Here is a 17,659-nt window from a genome sequence, read left to right as displayed (position 1 = left end):
ACCAGATATATAATTTAAAAATGTCTCGAAGCTATATTTTAAAAGTATTTAAATTTTATAGTAAAACCCATGAGATAGGTAGTATCCTTGTAGTACAGATGAGGAAATTGAGTTTAAATTCAGTTTAAGTCACTTGTTTAAATTCACACAGCTAGTAAATATAAGGGGAAAGATTAGAACTCAGCCTTGCATAACTCTAAAACTTGTTCAGTCTTTGTGTTTAGTTTAAATCTATAAATGGCTATTTGCATTGTTAATTAACTCATTTAGCCCTGCCTTATATATGGGATTTGAGATGGCATACATTATCAGCATCTATTTAAAAGAGAAAAAGAATAGTACAAAGTAAGAGTTAGGGGAAGGAAGAATTCAGAACACAAAGCTTGTATGGTTGCTATTGGGGAGGCAGCTCAGGCAGGAAAAAAAAAATTCAGTTACATGGTTGTGATAATTAGAATTCAAGGGCACAGCTGCAGGAACCAGACTACCTTGATGTGAATTGTGGCTTTGTTACTTTATTGTCATGTGTTGTGTTTTTCAACAAGTACTTTGACCTTTCTTGTTCGCTCATATGTAAAATGGAGATAGTCCTAATACTGCTTTATAGGGTTATTCTAAAGGTTAATTAATAAATTTTAAATATTTAGGTTTTATTCTTAAAAAACTCTCAGATCTTACCGATTTTACCATTTCCTAAGGGACAGCCAACAGAATTTAGAAAAAGCAGGAATTCTAAAAGAGATGTTCTTATGTGGTTCTTTTATTTAGGAGTTTCTTAGTAATGTAAGACAAAATCCTCAACATTTTTACAACAAAAGCAGTGATAGATTTCCTGTAGGATTTGTAACCTTTTACATGTCTGGCTTAAATACAACCCAGAAATAAAGTTGAATATCTGAAGTAGTAGATAGATTGCAGGAGTAGAAAATGGTGGGTCAGGGCCCAAATTCTTTACAGATGTATTTTGTTTGTCTTGTACAGTACTTAAAATTGTTTTGAATTTGCTGCTAGCATATAAAAATCAAAGAACTTCTCATAGAAATCTGAATTTCCAGTTCCTCTTAGAAAGTCAGAGGATTTGGGAATATTGATCCACAGTTTCATGTGGCAGTAGTAGGCTGGGGACCTTCTCCAGGCTGGTCATATGCTCTTATTTCTTCCCAGTTTCAGCCTGGCCTGCTGGACCTATACCCAATTACCTGTCTACGACAGTCTTCCTTTCCATCAATATAGAATAGTATAGTGTTTCACATCCTTAGGTTCTCTGAAGTTTTACAGTGTTCTCCATAAGGTCTTATACATCTTTGGTGAAACTTACTCCTAGTTTCCTTGGAGCTCTTATTCCTATTGTAAATAGCATTCTTTAAAATTTTTAAAAATTATGTTGTAGGTATGTAGAAATATAATTGATTTTTGTCTCTGTATGTGCTTGATAACATTACTTAGTGCTTAGAGTCCCTGTGGACTCTGTTATTTCCATATAGTCAGCACTGTTGTCTGCAAATGATGGCAGTTCCCTTCCTTTTCCACCTTTAAGCATTTTATTTCCTTACTATATATGCATACTATATACTGTACATGTAGTATGTGTACTATACATGTAGTATATGTACTTTATGGTAATATAAATGTGTATATACTGTACATGTGGAACAATATTGAAAAGGAGGTGATAGTAGCCATCCTTGTCTTGAGCACCCTTAGGCTCAGATTGTGGTCTCTAAATACCCTTTTATCTTGTCTCTTCATCTGGGACACCCAGGGTATTTACCCTTTTGTTCTCAAAGGGCCATACCTGTTAGAAACATGGCTGATCCCAAATCTGGATCAGGAAATGTACAAAAGAAGCTTGGACTGTTAAACTATGCCAGGAATCAAGAGAAACTACAGAGGTCATATTGAAAGGATTTGGTAGCCATGAGAGAAGGCTGTCATGCCTCAAAATGAGAAAGTTTGAGCTTTAATGAAAGAGCAATAATCAGGGACTTCCCTAGTGGTCCAGCAGTTAAGACTCCATACGTCCACTGCAGGGGAGGTAGGTTTGATCCCTGGTTGGGGAACTGAGATCCCACATGGCATGTGGTGCAGCCAAAAGAAAAAAAGTAATAATTGTAATTGAAACATACCAAATAAGTTTGTATAAATGAGTTCATAATAATTAAAAAAAAATTGAAAGCGTTATTGGCCATTTTTGGAAAATACTAGGGAAATGACTCATTATTTTGAAAACTGGTAAAGGAAGGAAACATTTATCCTGCCTTTTCTATCCAGTAGTTACTTGTAAAGTAATTATTGCTAAGTTCTTTCCGAAGGAACTATTGGTAATCCAATGGTATATATAGAGAAAGTTGCTCCTTAGAGGAATAGCCAAGCTAATAAATGAAGAAGGGATGGAAGAAGAATTAGAATATTACCATTTTCAACCCCTGCTGATCATCAGTGCTGCTGATGTCACAGAGGTACAACCACCAGCAATAATTAAAGCCTCCTGTTAAAAGTTCATGTCACCACCTTTGAATTACATTTGCTAAATCAAAACAAAAACTGATAAAGGTGAATCTGATCAAGACTCCTCGTCCATTTATAACACATTTACAAGTGTTCATCGCGGTAGTTTCTAACAGGAAAGTATTGGGAATAATCTGTATGTCCACAAAAAGAATAGAGAAGTTGTAGTACATTCATAGGTGAAATACTCTATGGCAGTGAACATGCCTGAACTGGAGCTTCTTGTCTGGATGTGAGTAGTGTTCAAAAGATGTTGAGTGAAAAGGGCAGGAATGCAATATGATACTTTGTGGAAAGTTTAAAGCATTCAAAAACAATTGTCTTCTCCACTTATAGCTAAGGACCTATGACATGACAGTGATCAACAGCAATTTTGAGTTTTGGTCACTCCTGGGATGAAGAGAGGGAACTTAGGCTGAGGCAGAATATTCGGAGGGATTTAATTGAATTCATCATACTAAATTTTTAAAAATAAATGGGGTAAAATGTTAAGATTTGTTGAAGCTTGTTGGTGGGTCAAAGTTTTTTTTTTTGGGGGGGGTCAAAGTTTTGAGTGAAATATTTCATAACAAATTTTCTCAAGAGAAAAAAAAAGGGATACAATAGGAATGTTAATAATGTATTTTCCTCTCAACCAGAAGAATGAAAAAACAGGCTCCAGTTCATACAGATTTTATCTTGCCAGTCTGTATAGTGGTAAAGCAGTTATACCCTTGTCCTTCAAACATGTGTGTGTGTGTGTGTGTGTGTTTGTAAACTAGAAAGTTAGTTCTGAATATTAAAATGAAATAAAAGTAACTTTTAAAAAGACCTAACCAATCAATTGCAGATCCAGCAACATTTACAATATTTTAAATTGCATCTTTTCATCGAGATGAGTGTTCACATCATAAAGTGAAGTGAAAGTGAAGTCTCTCGGTCGTGTCCTACTCTTTGCGACCCCATGGACTGTAGCCTACCAGGCTTCTCCATCTCTGGGATTTTCCAGGCAAGAATACTGAAAGCTCGGTGTTAAATTAAAAGCAAGTGTACGTGTGCATTTGACCTTTTGGGAAATTATTCTAAAAGCTGACAAAATGAGTGCAGCTTTTTTTAAAAGGGCAGCCAGGTTAAATGTTGATAAAAGGCAGTATTTCTACTTGGTTCAGAAAAATGTGACAAAGCCAGAAACTTGGTAAAATTACCCTTTTAAAAATTGTTTTGAAATTCAAGAAAATTGGAGCATTGAGTCTAGAAAAAGTATGTAGAAAATTAAGTTGTTAGGTTTTCCCTCTGATCTACTCCTCCAAATATACTGTATTTGTTCTAAAGGGGGCTGATAATTTCCTTCCCATAAGGCTTGTTGTTAATGACTGTCTGGAGTTTTGGAATGCTTCTGCTGAGAAAATATTCTGAGAAAAATTCAAGGATCAGCTGGAGAGAATTAGTAGCTATTTGCCTTGAAAACATGGCATGTAGGACAACTTTTAGAGTGCAATGTCTTCCTTGATGTGGCCGTTACGTTAGTGATGAGAAACTAGACCCAGATTGGTGAAACAGCTGGCTTAGGTCTCTTAGCTAGAACCAGTCTTAGATTCAGCTTCTAACTCTAATTGATTTCTTTCTCTTCCACTCTGTGTTATGTACAGAGATAGAAACTTTTCTCGAATGTTTTCTTTCAATTTCTAACCTAAATTTGGTGTCCTTCCTACCCTGTTTTCACAGTAGCTTGTGCATGACTGTCATGGTATATATATCATATTTTCTGATAAATATTCAAATGCTGGTTTTCTTTTCTGTGTCCTTCTAACAGTATCAGTGAGAATGACTGGCACATTGGTTTCGGCACAGCAGGAACTTACCAAATTAAAGCAAAACCGCCAGTGACTCAGAACACTTGTAAAGTAAATATAAAAAAAAATCAGTAGCAAAGAGTTGTCACAATCAGCCATTTGGGATGATAGTTGGGGAGACATGGAGAAGATTGCTGTGGATAAGCAGGTATATTGAGAGTGTTGTTAAGGGAGAAATTGATAGTAGATGAAGAATACAAAATAACTCAGCAGAAAAAGCATAGCCTTCGTGGAGTATAGAGGTAAGAAAGGAGTGTACTTAACAGGCTCTGACAATAGCATCACAGATATGATAGATAGAATAGCACAGTAATTGCTCATTATGATTTTAAGTTATCTTTAAAAGGCTGATTGCTTCCATTTACTGAGTTATATTTGCATAGGGTTCTGGTCTTAAATTTTCAAAGGCTTTTTCATGAAATGATTCCAAGATTTAAATGCTTTTTTGAAACATACGTTGTTTAACTTTGTAGGGAGAACAAATGATTTCATCTGTTTTTTGGTCCCCCTGTTTAATTATAATATTATTGTATTAACTTTTTTAACCATAAGTTCTCTTTGTCCTGCAATTTTTTTCCTCCCAGCCCAATATTATTCATCTTTGAAATAAATAATGATGGTTCACTGATGCAAAATTTAAAAGATATGAAAGGATATATGATGAAAACTCTGCATTCCATCCTTTTTTAGTCACTTAATTTCCCTCCTTACAGGTGACTTGTGATATTCACTTCTTGACTATATTTTCAGAGATACTTTATACATCTCCAGGCAATGGACATATATATTCTTGCCTTTTCCAAAATTATATTGTAACATACTGTTTGCACCCCGTCCACTTACTGATCCGTCTTGAAGATTAGTCCATACCAGTATAGAAAGAGCTTCCTTGTACATATTTTTTTTTCCAGCTTTGTTGACATGTTCATGGTAGTAAATCCAGCATGGTATTCTGTTTATGTACGAGTCATAATTTATTAAACTGATGTCTTATTAATGGATGTTATTTGCAATCTGTTTAAAGTAATAGTAGAGTGGAATAATATCCATTATCTTGCTCATGTGTGAATATAAATGCTTTGTCAGTTCCTAAAAGTGGATTTGTTGAGTCAGAAGGATATGTGTGTTTGTAATGTAGATAGATATAATCTTTCTCACTACGTCTTATGCCAGTTTATACTCTCATTACTAATGTCCTTGCACTGTTATAATAGCACTTAAAAAAAAATCTTTATTAATATAATAGGTTAAAATGTGATATCTCAGTATGGTTTTTATTTGCATTTCTTTTTCTTTTCTAATAACTTCTCTAAATAGTATATATCATATAAGTCACCCTTTTCAGGTTTACAGGCCCCCCCTTTTTTTAGTAAATTTTCCTAGTTGGTTTTGCATTTTTTTGTGAGGAGATTGAAATTCTTTTGTACTTAAATTATTTTTTTTAATTTGAACTGCCTCTTCATATTCTTTGTCTTTATATTCTTTGTCGGTCTTTTTTGAAAGTATAGAATCCTGTTGTATAGGATTTCATGTCTGGTTGCAAGTAGTTTTTCTAAGTTTGTCATTTGTTTTTACTTTGTTCATGGAGTTTGGGGTAAAAGCAAAAGCTTTCTTTTATCTTGATGGTGGACTGTTTATGGTGGATTTAAAGGTAAATATGTGGGTTAGCTATGTTTCAGGTGGAAATTTTAGGTAGCTATAAATGAGGAGAAGTACTGGGATGAAGTTGCCGTTGTTGTCTAAGGAATGGATACATTTAATTGGTCACTACTCTTCTTCTGTTAACTTATGTGTTGAGTTGTGTTTTTAGTGAGGGCTGCTCAAAAATGAACACCCTCTCCTCACTACCCACATCAATTGTGTTCTGCTTCAGTCATTTTCTTTTTCAATATTTGAAAACTTTGTAACAGTCTTCATAATGAAACGTGGTACATTATGAGTTCAGTTGCTGGCCACTGCCACGTAAGTGTGAAGTGTGATCAGAGTCAAACCTTCACCTGAAGATGTATTTCAGAGACCGTTTCCAGTATATAATCTTATATATTCCCCTCAAATTTGTCACCTTCAAAAAAAAAAAAAAAACCTCATTAATGAAGCAAAGTCACTATACCAATGGAGAATATTTAAAAGAATTTAGTATTTGTCCCTTTAATTTTACCTTTTCTTTTGGTATTCAGTTAGTAGTGTTAACAGCTGTCACAAAAAACAGCAAATTGTACTCAGCAGCCATTGATGAATTTTGGTCTATCTTAAAACCAGGCTTCCGAGGTGGCTCAGTGGTGAAGAATCCACCTGCCAATGCAGGAGCCGCAGGAGATACGGGTTTGATTCCTGTTTTGGGAAGCTCCCCTGCAGGATGAAATGGCAACCCACTCCTGTATTGTTGCCTGGAAAATTATTTGGACAAAGAAGCCTGGTGGGCTGTAAGTCGATAGGGTTGCACGGAGCCAGACGCAACTGAGCGCGCAACATGTGTGTGCGTCCACACACCCCCACACACTCTCTCTTAAACTTGGCCTTTAAAAATATGAAGTAATATTAATGCTTAAAAATGTCCTCATTAATTCATCTTAATAAAAAAATTTTGGATAGTTTATTTGTTTAATGCCTGGTGTTTGTCAAAAGCGTGATTCGGTAAGGATGATAAACATTTCGGTGATATCTTGACTCTTAAAACACTTTCTTTCACTGTTAAAATATTTATTTATAGAATGATTAAGTGAGAAGATTTAAAAGCCTTCAGTTTGAAAAAGAGAAGAATTTTTCTAACAACATTTTAACTTGTGATTTTCTCATTCACCTCAACAGTTATTTTCTGCTGACATTTAAGAATGACTATAATCGTCTACTTCAGAAATTGTTCCTTTAAATTTAAATTGTGTAGACAGAAAGAAAGTGTTGTTAAATAATCTTTGTTGATCTCAGAGGCATTTCAGTTTTCCTTGGGATCCTGGTTATTCTCTCTTAGAGGCTTCTTTGACTGGCTCATGATGCTATAGTCATCCTACAACCTTTTGGTGTTTTTAATGTAGGTACTTTGAGAGAGCAGTTTTTAAATAGCTCAAGACAGATTTATTTGTAAACTCTTTACTTTCCTCAATTTGACTTTCATACTTACAGGCAGATTCATGTGGAAGATAGTCTCATGAGATCTCACATTGCTGTGTACACTACACTGGTCTGCATCTGAGCCCCTTTCCTTGGAATGCAGTGATTCTAAATGGGAGCATAGTTTGAAAAACTCCTCTTAAAGAGTTTTAACTTGTGTACACCCTTTGAAAACCACTGCCCTAGAGGGAATGTTTGGCTTCTTCCTTGTTAGTCAAGATGAGATGATAAATTATATATCAGTGATTATGATGTTCAAGAAAGTTTGAGTAGAGAGGCAAACTAATTACAAAGACTTTTTTTATTGACGTATTTTTGATTTACAGTATTGTCTATATTTCCAGTGTACAGTGAAGTGATTGAGTTATACGTATGTGTGTGAGTATATATTTCAGATTAGTTTTCATTATGCTAAGATACTGAATATAGTTCACTCTGCTGTACAGTAAATGATTGTTGCTTATCTATTTTATATATAGTAGTTTGTATCTGTTAATTGCTCCTAATGTATCCCTCTCTCTCTCTTCCCCTCGGTAACCATAAGTTTTCTCCCTTGATCTGTTTCTATTTTGTAAGTAGATTGATTTGTATTACTTCTTAGATTCCACATGTAAGTGATATCATGTACCATTTGCCTTTCACTTCACTTAATGCGATACTGTCTAGGTCCATCCATGTGGCTGCTAATGGTAATACTTCATTCTTTAATACTCTGTTTTACAGACACACACCCACACCCACACCCCCACGCACACCCGCCCCCCTCCCACAACTTAAACCAATCATCTGTTAATGGGCATATGGGTTGTTTCTGTATCTTGGCTATTGTAAATAACTTCATGGATTCTTAAGCTCTGAGGGTTGTGTAAAGAAAGAAATCGTATAAAATATTTTAGGTTAATTCTATTACTGAGTTTTCCTGTGGCTTTTTGTTGTTGTTTACTTCTGTTTGATTCCTAAAACCTCTCCTCTTCATAATTCAAGCCTCAAATGTAGCACTTTTCCACATAATGTTAAAGTTAGTTAATTGTCCTTCTTTTTTAATTGTACCTTCATGATGTTTAGGACTGTTTGACACTTGTTACTGAGCTTTTGATATTCAGAATAGGAACCAGACATTAAATACACACATGTGCTAGATGCTCATTTAATGTACCCTAGGAGTTAAATTAAGAATAAGGTTTATTAAAACCTTATGATGACATTCCTGTAGTCTGTACGAATATTTATTTATTTATTTTGTACGAATATTTAGATCTAACATAAACTTCACAGATTATTTGGATGGCAAGTACGCTAGGGCCTTGACTAGATACTCTATTCCAGAGCTTGATTATTATCATTAAGATACTGAAAGATCTTAAGTCTTTGCCTTTTATTTAGGTGCTTTGATGATATAGGTTATACCTGTGTACTTTAGTTATCCATTGACTCTGGGTTAAAAACATTGCTTTCCTGATCGTGGTAGCAGTTTCTTAACTTCTTCTTTTTTTTTTTTTTTAAATTTGTAGTTGGAGTGCCTCAAGCTTATCGCCTCTCAAAAGTTCACAGACAAACGCATTGGCTATTTAGGGGCAATGCTGCTGTTAGACGAAAGACAAGATGTCCATCTTCTCATGACCAACTGTATCAAGAAGTGAGTCTTAATTTCTTTCTTCTAGTAACTGCTTTGTTCTTTTAGGTCTTTTTAATAATATGACATCAAAGGCTTCTGTTTATTGATTTTATATTTGCTGTCTAGAATATAATTGACTTGCTTTTGGTTCTGGAGCTTACATATAAAGAGGCTAAGCAAAGGATTAAAACTTCTGTAGAAAAAAGTAAAACTGTAGGGGATAATTTAAATGAAAGTATTGTTGTATATCTTGAGTCATAGCAACTATTTAGCAATGAATAAGCATTTGGACTTTGATAGAATAGAAAAGGCATTGGTAAATCTGAGCTTTCTTATCATAGAATTTTTTGAATACCATGAATTGTGAGGCATCGTATTTATTAAATAATTACCATTATATTCAAAATGAATACCATTTAAAGGTAAAAAGAGAGGTCTTGCTTGTCAGCAGTCTAATCCCAGATTTCAGTTGCTGCAGTTGTATTTGGCCTGTGAGCTTTTGTACATAAGTCCTTTTTTCTTTAACAGGTGCTTTACTGATTTACTAGTCCAGTTATGTATTTACCTTAGAAGCTGAGGAATGCTTGCCATTCTAGAAAAATTAGAAGACCTGCAAATAGGGAGTTAACAGTTCTTTTCAGTATCCCTCTTATAATAAATTTCTGTTAAAAAGATATGAAAGTTCTCACGGCCTTATTGATTTAAGGCTCTTTTTGGTTTGTTTTGGTTTTGGTATGTCTACCAGTTTATCTCCTTTTTTAGATTTCATGTTTAATTTACAGTATTTCTGTATTTGACAGAAGCAGGGTGATCTGTTTGTAGACATTGAACTCATATATTTTGCTGTGGTAAATGTTATAATTTCCTGGTAATGAAAAATTTTAAAATGAGAGTTATGATTTGTTTGTAAAAATATTGTGTCTCATTTAAATAGATTGACTTTGCAGCTTAATTTGGGAAAATTTTGTTCTTTTTGGCCTTGAAAGAAATATTAATAATGAAAATACTAAGTCAATTTATTCAACAAACATTGATTGCATACCTGTTATATGCCAGGAGCTATTGTAGTGCTGAGGATGGAGAATGAAAAAAGTGGGCAGAAATCTCTGGTGTCATGGAGGTTACATTCCGGATGTTAAACCTGACTTTATACTCTTATTTTGGGCAAGTCTCTGAAAGTTTCTTTAATTTTTGTTCTTACATGCTCTGCTGCCTTTATTGCTCAAGCCTTTAATCACATGCTGATAATTTGGCAGTTCTGCCTAGCAGCAAGTTTTGAGCAAACTTAAGAATAGGTTTGTAGCTTGATTAAAATTGAAGAATAAGGCATATAGGCAAAGAAGGAATCTGGGTGTGTAATGAGACCCAGCCAAGCCCCAAGTGAATTTAGGAGAGAGCTGCTCATAGTTGAGAATTGATCTGATACTTCAGTTTAAGTTCAGTCAAAGGACTTTGGATCATTCAGTTTTTTTAAATCTTTTAATGAATAGGTTTTTTGTTTATTTGTGAGGTTTCTTGCTTTTTGTTTGTATATAGGGCATCATAGTGTACTAGCAGTTTTTCTGTTTAATGATGGCATGTTTACCTCATTGTTCATTGGTCCAGAAAAACTTTTAAGACATTAATGATCTTGGACTTTAATCTTTAAAAATCAGACACAGTATTTTAAGAGCTTGCATCATACAGATATTCTTAATCACTGAAAAATGAATGAAGAGCTAATGAAATTTTTTGGGAACTAGAACCATAATTAAGTTAAACTTTATTAGTAATTTTTATTTTAAATATTCAAATTAGTAGAAAGTATCAAACCTGACTGACACTACTTTTGTTTCTTTTCCTTTCTTTGTTCTTCAGGGAAGGTAAAAACCATTTATTGGTTCATTCAAAATTATCATTAATGAAACCTTTACAGTATTGACAGCAATACATTTTGTTATGAAATATAAGCTGTTTTCCAGAACAAAAACAATTCAGATAGAAGAATGACATTTTACACTTTTATAGATATCTTTAATATCTAACCTAATATAATAGGTTAGATGCCTGTATTTGCTTCTGCATTCATTTTCTTATGTTTTGGTTGGTTGAAATATATGAAGATCTAGCCTTTCACAGATAATGTCATTTGAAAAAGGAAGAGGGCTTTAATAACTTTTCAGATAACTATGGATAATCTTCCATAATACCATGCCAAACTCCACAAGTGGTAGTTTCTTTAGGTTAGTGTAGAATCTGAAACCGTATCAGTAAAGTTTGGTTTTCTATTATATTGAAACACATTCATACAGTTTGACTCTTTTGCTTAGTTTTTAAACATCATGCTTAAGGCATTTGGAGAAAATTGGTTCACTGACTTCTAAAGTATTAATAGACTGTCAGGTTCATGATGGCAATACAAATATTCCAAAATTCTAATTTTCACTTTCAAAGCTTAGATTTATCATTGGCAACAAATATTGTCACTTGTTGCCCTTGAAGTGATAGGCTCACTTGGCTCTTCTTCCAGAAAATGTTTGCCAAATAACCACATCTTAATAATTATAATTGTTATTTTTCAGATAAAAATGATGTTCATTTTAAAAGCAGCTGGTTTGTAGTTTAGCTTGCAAATGAAACATACACAGGTGCTTTTCTCTGAGATTGTCACTTACTTCATTATGCATCAGAAGTACTTCATGCATACTTTTCCATCTTGTCACACAGAATATTAAAAAATGTGCATTCAAGAGTCAAGGTATGAGGGAGTTCCTTGGTGGCCTAGTGCTTTAGGATTCTAACCTTTCACTGAGGTGACCCAGGTTCAATCCCTGATCAGGGAACTGAGATCCTTCAAGCTGCATGGCATGGCTTAAAAAAGAAAAAAAGTCAAGGTATAATTAAGCTAGTCATTTTTACTGCTTTGTCATGAGTGACTGAACAGCAGACAACAACATGGGGAGTATTAAGTGAAACTCCCTCCCTCCCTCCCTCCCTCCTTTCACTGTAAGTGTGTGGCAGTGAATTCAGTGACTGGTAATACAGTTTGGTGCCTTTTCCCTGATTTGTGCCTTATTTTTTCCCATTTGCACTATTAGTGCAAATGTCAATAAAGCTGACAAATAATGAGTTAGTATTGTGGAAGTAGTTTGTATCTCATGGATCCCCTGAAACAGTCCTGGGAACTTCCAGAGATTCTCTAATCACTGTTTGAGAACCACTGAACTAAAGGATTTTAAAATACTCTTTAAAGCTGGTAGAAGTAGCATAACTCAAACATAGGAATTTAGCTTCTGCATAGTAAGAGTTGATTATAATATATAAATGCACTTACTATTCAAACTTTTAATACTTCAACTTTTCTGAAAATACTTCCTGGATTGTTTAGAAATAATTTTGTGCAGTAATCACTGCCTGTTAGAATCTGTAGTACTAGATATTGAGCCTACTGTAACATCTACCTTAGTTTAAGATGGTTTAATTAGCTGTTTTTTTAGTTATTGTTTTTCTTCTTTTGAGTAAATAAAAGTAAAAATTAATATCAAGGTTAATACTATATCATAAGATCAAAGATTTTAGAGTGTTCTGTTGTGATGTTTGTCATCTTAAATGCTCTAGCAGTAGAGATTGTGTTTTCTAAATTTTTTTTTTTAACATTTTGGTTAATATCTTACTTTTTTTGTAGTTAGTAGTAGAGCATATTAAAATCTTAAAAGATACAGTTGTGCTTCATATTCTGTTGTTGCTAGTAAAGAAAGTTCTTCTGGCATCCCACAGATAGCATGTTGTACAGTTTCTGTTACTCGTGGTGTTTGGAAATGGTGGGTTGCAAATGTGTAGAATGAACTGTTGGTCAGTTTACTGTGTTGTAATTTGTATTAATAATAAGGTTAGAATAAGCATTTTTTTTTTCAAAAATTATCCTAATATTTTCCTTATGAGAGAAATCATGAATCATTCAGAGCTTTCTCGTTAGATTGTGAAGCTTCTTCATTGGGAGTGTTGGGCAGGGCATATTCATTTCTGCCGCCTTTCTTTTGCAGTGATCTCAATCATAGCACACAGTATGTACAAGGGCTAGCACTTTGTACCCTCGGCTGCATGGGGTCCTCAGAGATGTGCAGAGATCTTGCAGGAGAGGTAGAGAAACTCCTGAAAACCTCCAACTCTTACTTAAGAAAAAAGGTAACTTTCCATAAAACGGAATGTCTGTGTTTGGATTAGGGAGTATTATGGAGAGAAGGCACATTATTCATTTTTGAAAGCACAAGCGATAATATAACTTTTTCTGTGCACTAAATGTGTTTTAAATGACTGTATATGTATCAGTTGTTCATAACTCAAAGTCTATTTTTTATATTATTTTGGAGGTGATTTTTTTTATTGCTATTTAACTCTCCAGTTGGTAAGTGATTATGAACACTTTAATTCTCTTAATTCCTCACTTTTCAAGAAAATTATTTATCAACAAATAGATGGCATACCTGATTACTTCCTAAGTTACCTGATTCTAACCAGTGTTAAATGAAGTGATAATGAACAGATGGTTACAAATTTATTTTAGTGCCCATGCCTTTGTGTTAGGGCCTTTGAATCTTGGAAGTGCAGTTCCTTGGGACCTAGATAATTATTAGGGAATGATTTAGAACCTCCTTCCTAAAATTGGTATAACTAAGTGGAATAGTAATGGAAGAGAGTGATCATATTCTCTTATCTGCTTTTATTTGTTAGTATAAATATTTTGTTGTTATTTTATTGTGCTTAAATCTTAAAGCCTTCATAAACAAGCGGTATAAAATTTAAGAGTCTAGAAGTGAATAACATAAGATCATCTGATTGTCATTGACTATGCCTCTGCATTTAATGGTGTGAGACAAAGCTGTTAAAAGGGCCAAGCTGTTTTCCAGGATCATGTGCTGCTAATGATGGCTATAGGCCAAAGCCAGTCCTTTCTCTTAAAGAATGTGTGGGCTGCTCTTGTTCAGAAAGATTATATAAATATTAAAATATCCCTGCAGATTAGGAAAAAATTGTTTTCCTCAACTGTAGCTTGGGAAGAATTAGCTGAAATCTTTGCTTATTAATGTACCTAAATTACGATATTCAATTCCAACAAGTAGTAGTTATGGTTCCTTTTCGGGGGTCGGGAGAGAGTAACTGAAATCAGTCTTTGAATGTCCTTTTCTTTCCTGTGAACAAGCTAGGGCCATCTTTTCTTTAGTAGAGACTGGCTAACAGAGAGACTTAACTAAGATACTAAATAACTTTCAAATGATTTTCTTGATTTCAGTAGAGGGTGAATGGAGAAAGTATAGGTATTATTAAAAGTAGCAGCAGATTTAAAGCATCTGCAATATATGTATCTTTCACCTGCATAGTATTTTTATAAAACCTTTTGGTTTTCTTACTCAGAAGAATGATGATCACAGACGGAGTCTTTATTTTTTAACTTTGCTAAGCTGCAGATAAATTATATTTAGCACAATTGGTAAGCTTGTGTTAACAGATGGTCTGGTTGAAAAAAGTTGTTGTCCACTTATTTGGTAATATATGACCAAAGAGACAGGTGAGTTAGAAGTTCTCATTAATACAGTAGTATAAATTGCACAGCCCTAACCAATTAATAACTAAATAAATCTGATAATAATCAGATCTATAACTCCTTTCTTTTTTCATGTAGGTGAACTGATTGACAAGGTTCTTTTGTTTGTAAGATTGGTTGTCCTGACTTTAATTGAAATAAATCTTCTTTTGTCCTTTTTATGTTTTTTTTTTTGCAGGCAGCACTTTGTGCTGTTCATGTCATCAGGAAGGTTCCTGAACTTATGGAGATGTTTTTACCAGCAACAAAAAATTTGTTGAATGAAAAGAACCATGGTAATGCAATTTGGATGCGCTCAGGAAGTACTGAGGGAGAAGGGGAGAGAGAGTAGTTCAGACAGTCTTGGCCTCTCTGTCTCACACAGTGGACTCAGCTTTCTGCTGTGCTTGAGCACCTTTTCTAGGAAGGGCCAATGGGTTGAATCTCTTCTACTCTCAAATCCTAGTTTTGTAATTAGAGATTGATTCCTTTATAGTAAGCTTGTTTTTCATTTCTGGTCCCCTTTTATTATATCAAAAATACTATATTAACTAAAACTCAGTGTAATTGCAGATGATCCTAGCCTTGATTTTCATGTGTGAAACCTTTTGACTTCTTGGCTTATTTCTTTATCTCTTTGCCATTGTAGTGTAAAATTTGTGAAACTCTTTGTAGGTTACTTGTAACAGGAATTTGTAATGGGTACTCAGATATATAAAACTTCTGAGGAGTTAGATGGAATGTATGTGGCTGTTCTTTACTGAACATTTTATTCTTGTTTTGAATTTAATGAAACAGATTCTGAGTGAAGAAAATCCTTGTGTCCTAAATGCTAAGAGAAAAAAATGGTAGCATGTATTTAATTTGATCAGTGCAGTCCTCTGCCTAGAAGATTCAGAATATACTTGTTGAATAAATGAATATCTAGGGCACATACTTAGTGTAAAGTATATGATTCTTTTCACTCACTCTTGAACAAGCAAATTTACTTTGTTATTCATGACTATATTTTGTCTGGAAATTTAAAACCTTAGTAAGATTTTTCTTCTTGAAATACCTTTCAAAAATCAGCTAAGAGCTTACTAAATCTGGAGCAGGTGATAGCCAGTTTATGTTGACTGAGCATGTCTTTATGACTATTCTCAAATGGAGAGGCTTGTGCATTGGATGTCATTTTTAAGCAATTATTTTGGCCACGTAACTTAGAATATTCTGAGTTGACTGAGATCATCTGGGTTAAATCAGCAGGTATCTATTAATACCTTCTTTGTATTCACCTCAATGCTTAGATTCTTGGGAGATTAAAAAACAAAAGTAGCAGCTACTTTTTTGGAATTGACCTTCAGAACTGAAAGCCCTGTGCTATGAAGCTGAAGAATACAGCCTCATTTTTAGTTTTCATTGGCTCTTTTCTTTCAGGTGTCCTTCACACTTCTGTAGTCCTCCTCACAGAAATGTGTGAGCGAAGCCCAGACATGCTTGCACATTTCAGAAAGGTAGGTGCCATTCTTTATATCTAAGCCTCTCTTAACTGAAAATGGTTTTCCTAAAGTACATGATTTTCTCACTTAGGAATTTTCTTTTGAAAGAAAGGTATGGAACTGAGTCAGGGACTTAACCAACCCTTCTGTGTGGTAGGAAGTCAGCTTTAGGCATGTAAGAACTGGCAGTAGTACATTGTTTCCCCTTTCATAATGGAAGTCTTCTCGTTGGCAGACACACGGATCTCTCCTGTGCTTTATCTACTGTTTTCATATTCAAGTTAGGAAATGTAATCTGAGGTTGAATTACAAGCAGGAATTGTGTGTGTGTGTGTGTGTGTGTGTGTGTGTGTGTGTTGTGTGTTTAAGGCAGGTGATTTCTTGTTTTCTTTTTCCCCCCTTAGGTGAAAACTGCAAACTGAGATTTGACATTACTTTTACCTAACTTAGGGTCCCCCACTGTTCATTTTATGCTTTGGTGACTCCAGTGGTGGATGTCTCAAGGTTTCTGGAGTCCCTCCCTCCCTTTCTTAGAGCATTCTAGAATAGAAATTTTTGTTTTCTCCACTTACTTTCAGAAGGCACTAAGCAGGACTCCGAGAAAGACTGTTTTCTGTGTAATTACATGCATTCAGTTCCTTTTATAGGATGCTGACCACGCCAGTATTGGGTTTACTTTGTACTTTAGATTTAACTAAGCTCTAATAGCAGCTCTTTGGTGGTGGGAGGAGCTTTCTTCCTCCCTTAGAAGTTCATGTCTTGATTAAATTATTATAAAAATAGTATGAGGCCCGTATCTGTCCCTAATGCTTGCTTTGTATGTTTTGTTCCTGTTGTCTGTTTGGAATCCTGCTGTATGTTAGAATGAAAAGGTAAGAATTAACCCTCATTTAGATGGTGCATGCTGGCATTAGGTCCTTAGTAGCTTTTGTGTCTCCATCCACAAATGTGGCTTAAAAAAATATACTAATGCTGAATATGTGCTTAATACTGTGTTATTTGTCATAGCATTTTTGGCTAACTCCTTAGTCCAGATTTTGTCTTGTCACTTAAACTCCTGACTCCATAGTCAGCCTTGGATTTCAGTTGCAGCCTTTCCTGATTTTTAAGCCTCCTTCTCTGCCTTTCCTTTATCTTCACCTGAGAAACTTTAAGCAGTTTCCCAGTGGCATTGGTGATGGCAGTCCAGATCAATTTGGAACCAAAACACCAAACACTGCTTCTTTTTGAAGTAGATACACTTTAGAACCGTGTCTGGGTAACCTCATACTTTAAAAAGCTCAGTATGGGGGGAAAAAAAAAAAGCTCAGTACGTACTTCTGAACTTTCAGTTCACACTTAGAGCTTTAATTTCCTCCTGACTTGCACTCTATCTTGCCTTGAAGTTTTGGAATGTTAAAAGATTTTTGAGGTAGAGTGGGTGGGCATCAACTGATTTTCATGGCTGCAGCTTTTCCCTTTGTCTTTTTATTTTGTTTGTCTTGTCATCAGTTTTAGTAACTTGTTTTTTTGTCTGAAAAATAAAGCTTGGTTCCAAGAATTTGTATGTTGAACA

The 17,659-nt window shown here is 34.6% G+C and overlaps 1 protein-coding gene across 2 annotated transcripts in view; it reads left to right on the top strand.

Moving 5' to 3' along the window:
* The window catches only part of AP1G1 (adaptor related protein complex 1 subunit gamma 1), a 76,780-nt gene that overhangs the window by 28,790 nt on the left and 30,331 nt on the right, over nt 1-17,659 (top strand). For both annotated transcript variants that reach the window (XM_020901831.2, XM_070451058.1), the window contains exons 3-6: nt 8,960-9,084; nt 13,086-13,227; nt 14,823-14,919; nt 16,043-16,119. In XM_020901831.2, the coding sequence (XP_020757490.1) occupies nt 8,960-9,084; nt 13,086-13,227; nt 14,823-14,919; nt 16,043-16,119 (441 nt within the window). The remainder of the gene's footprint in view (nt 1-8,959; nt 9,085-13,085; nt 13,228-14,822; nt 14,920-16,042; nt 16,120-17,659) is intronic.

This window comes from Odocoileus virginianus, chromosome 20 (genome assembly GCF_023699985.2).
Source record: "Odocoileus virginianus isolate 20LAN1187 ecotype Illinois chromosome 20, Ovbor_1.2, whole genome shotgun sequence".
In the NCBI taxonomy this organism is placed as follows: domain Eukaryota; kingdom Metazoa; phylum Chordata; class Mammalia; order Artiodactyla; family Cervidae; genus Odocoileus; species Odocoileus virginianus.
Note: the sequence above shows the minus strand (reverse complement) of the source record. Positions and strands in the feature narration are given on the sequence as shown.